This window comes from Halyomorpha halys, unplaced genomic scaffold (assembly GCF_000696795.3).
Source record: "Halyomorpha halys isolate HHAL.00 unplaced genomic scaffold, Hhal_1.1 Scaffold374.1, whole genome shotgun sequence".
NCBI classification, from domain to species: Eukaryota; Metazoa; Arthropoda; class Insecta; order Hemiptera; family Pentatomidae; genus Halyomorpha; species Halyomorpha halys.
Genome location: NW_027112597.1, coordinates 601159 through 609291, shown reverse-complemented (window position 1 = coordinate 609291; position 8133 = coordinate 601159). Strand labels below are relative to the sequence as shown.

Sequence of the window (8133 nt, the reverse complement as noted above, 5' to 3'; positions counted from 1 at the left end):
TATATTATACTTGGTGATTTGAATATTTCCAATATTTGGAACATTTCCTATTAAAATTCTTTCATTTTCTTCAATGAAATACTTAGTAATATTTGATTTTAGATGACATTTTTTTAAATTTAAATATTTAATTTTTTATGTTGATCCTATATGTATTTAAATATGTTATATTAATTCTTAAAATGAGTTTAATTTTATTATTAATATGTTACAGAGCGACCTAGTCCTTCTGCAGATGAATGCATCATAGAAGATACTCTAAGCAGAAAACATGTCTGGGAGGCTCTTAAAAAAGCTTCTAACAGGTAAGCTTTGTTGATAATTATATATGAATAATCTTATTAATGCACAAATGGCCAATTTAGTTAAGGTATTACTGATGGAATAAAAAGTGTCCCTTGCGTGATCTACACTCATATGCCTTCCAGTTTGGAACCATGAATATTCTTTGTTCATAGTTTGAGGGCAAGTTGTCAGTCAATTGCCATGTACTTCTTCACTTCATTATTGCTTTTGAATTCCAGGTGAATCTTTAAAGGGCACAAAAAACAATACACTTAAGCTGTCTTTATTTTCACTGGTGGATTACTTGTGGTTAATAAGACTGCTTGAAAGTTCAAAGGACCAAATTCAGTCAAACCTAAATTCATGAAGTTTAAGCTTTAAGATGTTTAAAAATGATTACTTGAAAGCTTCCTTTTGTTTCAACTTGATAACCTGGCCCGAAGAATTCCCATGATATATCTTGTTGCTGTACAATGACCAAATGTTTCCTGATATTTATTAATTTCTACAAATCTCATATTTTTTTCTTTTTTATATTTTTAATTTATATTTATTTGTTATTGTGCAGGTCGTGGAATGAAGTCTATGTAGTTGTAAGAGGCCATCAGTTACTGGCATATAAAGATGCCAAGTCAGCCAAGAGTTCTCCTGATTCTTATTATAAAGGAGAGGCACCAATAGACCTCAGTGGTGCATCTGTGGACATTGCTACTGACTACACTAAAAAGAAACATGTATTCCGAGTCAAGTAAGTTATTCTTTTATTGATATAATTGTATTCCGAAATATGTTGGCATAAGTAACATCAATAGTTCATGTCAGTGTTGATGGAGACCTTACTTAGTGCCAGAGGAAGGAAATTTCATCCTTTACCAGGAATCAAATTTTCCATAAAACATAGTCTGCCTTTCAGACCGGGTTAAACAAATTCATTTCCTTTTTCTAGATATTAAGCTAGTTTAACTGACTGAACTTGCTCTCTCTCTACCAATGATAGGAAAGCTTTATATTCATACACAAACCAAAAAAAAAAATTAGGATTTAAGAAAACAAACTTTTTTGAATGAGTTACAGTAAAGCAAAAGTATTTGTGGAAAATATATTATTACAGTGATAAGTTCAACTAATTCAGAATATTTATGTGAGTTTTACAGATTAATTTTTAGTCTATTTCCTTCCTATTTGTTTGATTTCTTTCTGTAATTGATGTATGTTAAAACATTATTAATGTTAAAATACAACATTATTAATGAAATGAAAGTATACAACACTGATGAAAAACATCAAATCAATACCCTGCCTGATTCATCTCTTCTCAATCCTGTGTCAGTGGATTTACTTATGGTATGGTTAAAATTTGTGCATTATCTCGAAAATGGCTAAAGTTAGTCTTAAAATGCAGGGCCCAGTTTGTTCCAACTGGGTTTTGACATCGGCATCAAAATTTTTAAAACTTGATTGGTCCCATCTCAATCTACCAACTTGTGGCGATTGGAGTATTTATTCCTATTATTTTGTAAATCAATTTAAATTTAAATTAATAAATTTTTGGTTCAAAAATAAGAACTGAGAGTGCTATTTCTTAGTGCTCTGTGAATACTGCTGATTAAAGTTCTTACTAGTTTTTAATTCATTATATTAATGAAGTTGTTATATATTGGTATTTTAACAAAATTTGTCATTTAAAAACTAAGTATTATGTTTATTTATTACTAACTTCTGAGGAAGATGTGTGATAAAAGATAAAGATAAAAGTGGAGGAGGAAAATATAGCTTATTTCATTTTATTACCCTATAAAAGATTTTCCTGACCAATGGTTAGTATAATTATCATTTCTACTTACAATCAGCAAGATTTTCACTAGCAGAGCAAGTTGCTGGGAGGTTATGTCGGGTGTGGTCAGCCTGGGCCAACAGCTCATGTCCGGGGATGCCAAACAGGAAGTGTCAGATGTGAACCTGGGTGTGGTAAAGGGCTGGTTGATTGTAGATTCGGTATTGTAGGTTTTTGATTCCCTTGTAGCCATCTGCTTTCGTAAACTCACTGAGCATTGCTATTGATAGTTTTACTTCTAAAATTAATGTAATGGTGAAGATTTCATTGAGCATTGATATTATCTAGAACAAGGGTGGCCAACTTTTCACTATATAAGATCTACTTTTTACCCTAAAATTGTGTCACAATCGACTTACATATGCGTAGTCCAAGGGGTGAGAAGGGTTTTGAAATGTATACTATGTTTATACACTGTGTTTCTGTATAAGTTACATTCCAGTGAGGTATGTGTAGATAAGAAAAAGATATGTTCAAAACTATTTTTTATTTTATTTTTTTATGTTTTCAAGATAAAGGCTCATGAAGTAAATCAATTTCCAGACCCAATTTTTGATGAGAGTGTTCTGTACATTCGGTACCTAAACATTTGATTTTCCGACACTTGTTCAAGATAGATTTTTATTTACTTAAAATGCTATTTAATTTTTTTATTAACTTCAATATATAAGTTATTGTACTATTTGTTCATAAATATGAAAACATTTTTATTAAAATGCACAGTAAGGCTAATAATTTGATTTCAATATTTTACTTTCACGTTGTTGTTTTTTTTGGGCCAGGAAAATTTATCATGAAAAAGTAATATAACTTACTTTTTGCTAATCTATCAATAGCTCGCTGAGTACATCTCGTATTGAAATATACAATATACGTACTTACATAAAAACAACAATCTGGATTATCTCTCTAGGAAGTCTGGTGGTGAGTCAATTCATTTAAAATTTTTTGAGGTTAATTACTTCCATTTTTGAATGAATTATTTATTATTTATTCATGACATTGTACAACGTTTCGGGACCACTGTCCCATATTCATGCACTTTAAAAACCTCATGATTTCCCATATGAAATCGTAAGGTTTTTAAAGTGCATGAATATGGGACAGTGGTCCAGAAACATTGTACAATGTCATGAATAAATAATTCATTCAAAAATGGAAGTCATTAACCTCAAAAAATTTTTAAAGTAAAAACAACAATAATTATTTAAAGGGTCACAAAACTCACATCCAGAAGAATTAAAAGGACATGGGTAATTATTAACAATATTTATTAATTCAGAGTAGCTACAGATAAACACAGATTTAGAATTTACTTCGTTGCCTTAACATTAATGGGGAAACTGAATTTGTAAGTCCCTAATGAACGTATCATTATTAGTTTTATATCCTGACAAAGATAATAATGAGTCCACATGTTGGGTCCGGTGTGAAGTGTAATACGTAAGTCAAAATATATTGTGCTGTGTGGGGAGTGTCAGGCTGTCAGAATTCTAGGAATTTATGACCTTTATAAATACCCAGAATACATTAACATATTGCTAGAAAGTTTTGTCTTCTGTAGTCGCTTCGAAGTTCATGGTACACAGAATTCCACACCAGACATTGCGAGTGATCAACTTGTTGGCCATCCCTGATCTAGAAAGAAGACCATGTGGTTTCTTTCTTGACCAGAACCCCAAACAACTTCTCCTTCATTATAATTACTGTAGTTTAATTGAGAGAAGAATTGGAATTGTAGTTTATATAATCAAACTCAGTAAATTTAAGCTGGGAGATCAAAATCAAAATAGCATTAACAATAAGTGCATATTTGAAAGAAAATTCCTTCTGAGTTGCAGGCCTACCTTCTACGCCATAACCCCTGATGACCTTGTTGTTCATTGCTGACCGCACCCCCCGACAAACTTCTCCAAAAATTCCTTTTAGTTATTGGTAAAAAAAGGCTCATCTTTTCCTCTTCCTGTGTGTTTGTGAAATGCAAGTTTCCTCTAGATTTATCACATCCCATTACTCTGGCCACCTTTTCAATTGTATGGAAGTCCTTTTTAGTCCAAATAAAGATAAAGTATTTTTATCTCACCAGTAAAATTGTAATTGTGTGTTTTTGATTTCTTTGGTTCAATTGTGAATAGTTTATTAATTTTTAAAAAAATATTTTTTGTCTAATTACACATTAATTATTATAATGGATGACAGAAAAAATGTCTTATGGTAGCCTGAAATTCTAGATATCGAATACAAATGTGGAACATCTTCATTTGCTTAATATTTCAATGTACATCTGAGTCATAATAAAAATATTGCTTTTTTTTTTTTCTCTTTCTGAAAATAATAACAAGTCATTTTTAAAAAGTAACAACATTTTAAACATTTAACCTAATTTACTAAAGTTTATCTCTATTAAAATTTGAATTAGTGAAACTATTTTTAATTTTTATTTGAATTATATTTGTTATTAGGATGACCGTTAGTGAATGTTGAATCTTATGCAAAATTAGAAATAGTCAATTAAAAAAATTATTTAAAATTGTTTTCAGAGTAAGATAAAAAATTCAATCATATTTTTGATAATGACTAAAATATAGGACTTCTTTTTAATACTTGGATACCTTCAAGGAAACATAATAAAAATTAAACATCTCATAATAATTTATAATTAAGAAACTTTCCTTTCATTATTCAAACATTACATATTGATTTATTCTAATAACCCTTTCTAAAACTCCTTGGCTAACATAACTACAATGGCAGGAGTAGTAATTTTAATTCTTAAAATTACATTGTTAAAAACAAAACCCTACTTTGATCTCTTCTTAAAACAGTTGCTTCTTGTTATGTCAGTTAAGGTTTTGTAGTTACTTTAGATTTTTGTGTTATCTCAATCAAATTTAATTTAGAGTAAGGCTGGATTTAAAAATATGTCGAATGTTGAGTGGAACATTTGAATAAAACAATTAACTTCAAAAGGATTTTATAGATACCAGTTGGCGTATGTATATATTTCACATGCTGTATCCGTCAGTCACTAAATGAATATAGAAAAAATTAAATGTCAATATTTTATAATGAAAATTAATCTATCTATCTTCTTTTGAAAGATAATTACTAATGAGTCTCATTATAAAAAGTAGTCATTGTTATGTACAAAATTAATATTCAAAACTAAGTATTTGTTTGATATGAATTTTTTTATATTATTCTTTGCTTACAAAACTTCACTGAGAACAATGCTATAGCAGTGAAAATGTGACCATTGTTTATTTACTGATCATACGTGTCTTTTAACTAAAATAAAATAAAAATATACAACTCTTTTGATGAAAAACATTAAATTAAAACCCTGAGTCATCTCTTCTCAATCCTGTGTCAGCAGGTTTGCCTATGGTATCGTTAAAATTTGTGTGTTATCTCGAAAATGGTTTACTTTAGGACCTTAAAATATCCAGTTTGTTCTGTAAGAATAAACCAACTTGGTTTTGACATAGGTGTAAAAATCTTAAAAACCTGATTTGTCCTGTTTCAATATACCAACTTGTCGCAATCAGAGTTTTAATACCGATTATTTTAAAAATCGCTTTCAACTTAATATAATAAAGTTTTGGTTCAAAAGTAAGAATTGAGAGTGCTATTTCTTAGAGCTCCATGAAATTCTGAATCCAACAATACCCCATTCTTGGCTTTTGAGTGCTGCTTAGTATAAAACCTGTTTTGAAGTTTATGCTATTAATGAATGTGACATTTCCTGAAATACTAGAAAATACTTGACTAGAAATAGTGTGAAGAAAATACCCTCGTGGCAATTCTTAAAAATTAATAATTACTTAATCATATATATTATATATGAAAATTCCATACTCATTCAAGTTCATCAACTAATTAAAATTGAATAATTATTTTGTTTTCAATAAATTATTTATTATAAGTTATTTTTCTGATTCCATCTACAAAGCATTCTGTTTTTTTACATTCCTGGGTTTAAAAAAATATTTCTTGGCTCTTTTTCTTACATCAATTTTATTAATATAACAGGCTTTCCAATGGTTCGGAGTACCTCTTCCAAGCAAAGGATGATGATGACATGAGAAGGTGGACATCAACGTTAAGGCCAGCGTGTGAAGTATCTGGGCCTGGCACTAAGGCACAAACACTTCCTGCCGGCCAATCAAGTCAGCAGGAACCAAAAAAAAGAAGTTTCTTCACTCTTAAGAGAACATGAAGGTAATATTAATAATAAAATTAATAAATTGTTTAATTTTTGTATTTTTTTATAATTTGATGTCTCATTTGGAGGAAGGAGACAAGTGTAGTTGTGTGAACTACATTAAAAAACTATTGGACTGGAGAAATTTGATGACGCTCAGTATTGTAGATGGTTTAAAATTATGTCACAAAAATAATAATACAATAATGTTATGTATTTGTAAAATATTAGTAACAAATGTTGAAAAACAAGGCCATTTACGAGATATAGTTCAATGATATTTCTCTTTTAAATTTAATTTTTCTGACCATTTACATAATATGGTAATCAAAATTTATTTTATCGGGTGAGAGAGAACATTAGTGATAATAATATCTTTCTTCCTCTTTTAAGTTTGATGACATTAAATTTTATTTTTATTTATTTATTTTTTTTTAGTGTTGAAATAGTTTGGATTCATCTAAACTTGATTTAGTATGAATGGTTTAAGACTTCTTGCTCAATTAAATTTTTTTGGAAAAAAAGTTATATTTCTTCAACGATACTAGGTTTCGACATAATTTTAGATTAAACTATTTCATGAGTGCACTAATGACTTCCTAATTTATTGAACAAAAAAAATTTTTTTTTTATTTCTTACTCAGTGCTCAATATCCAAAAAAATAGGATAAAAGCTTTTAAATGTAAAGTAAATTTGTCAAAATTTGAGTTCTAATTGAACTCTAACATTAAACATTTTCTGAGACACAGTTTTTCAAACACTAATTATGTTTTCTAAATAATGAGGAACAGCACTTTGTATTTATATTTTGGCAAATATTATGAAAAATACTATTTTTCAAAAAAGTTGATTATAGATGATTTATCATATTATTTTGTGGTACATGATTAATCTTTGTTATTTTTATCCATTAACCACAGCTTATACATATTTTTAATATTCTGTAATATACATTTAAGATGAGTTGTGTCTTGAGGAATGTTCGATATCATTAGATGTATAGATGTCTCTTAAGGCTGTTTTTGAAGCTCATTAAATACACCATAAAGTTGTTTATAATGATCATCACCATATGAGTGGCAGTTTTCATGATATTTGCCAAAATAAATTCAAAAATGCTGATTTCCTGTTGTTTGGAAAAATGTTGATTTGAAAAACTCATTTCTTCATGTTCAATATTTTAATAGAACTTTTTAGTTTTATTAGGATTCAGTTTGAAGCTGATTAATTTTGCCATAAAGTAGTATTGACTAAAATTGACAGATTAGGCCCATGTACCTAAAGGAATAGTAAACTTATTACTATCATGTTTTTTTAAATATTTTTACACATGATCTTATTGAAAGACATTAATTTACACTTACTTTTAGGTACAAAAAATTGTTTAGCTATTTTTACTGACTATAAGATATTGGATAATTGGTTGTTTAATAGATATTCTTCTGTACTTTTTAACGCCAATCAATTGTATATGCGGTCTTTATTCATTTCCACTTATGTAGTTTACATGTTGATATTTGAAGCTCATATGTTTCTGATTCCTTCTAATTATTTTTGATGTTATCTCCTCAACTTTGCTATACATTATTAAGTAGAGGTTAAGTCCATACTTTTTTCACTCATTGTATGATTGTGTGTGTTTGAAGAAGTATAATAATTTTAATTTTATTAATTTTATAGACCTAAATAATTTAATCTGTGCTCTAAACTTTATTTAATTTAATGTTCTACTTTTCAGGAATTAACAAATTGGTGCAACATACTAGGTTGGGGCAATAAGAAAAGCCACCGGTTTTGTTATTCTTATAA

General features: G+C 28.7%; 1 protein-coding gene across 4 annotated transcripts in view; it reads left to right on the top strand.

Moving 5' to 3' along the window:
• The window catches only part of beta-Spec (spectrin beta chain), a gene marked incomplete in the record, with an annotated part of 132761 nt that overhangs the window by 123156 nt on the left and 1472 nt on the right, over nt 1-8133 (top strand). For all 4 annotated transcript variants that reach the window (XM_024358778.2, XM_024358774.2, XM_024358772.2 and 1 more), the window contains 4 exon segments: nt 215-305; nt 854-1033; nt 6152-6340; nt 8063-8133. In XM_024358778.2, coding sequence (XP_024214546.1) covers nt 215-305; nt 854-1033; nt 6152-6338 — 458 coding nt within the window.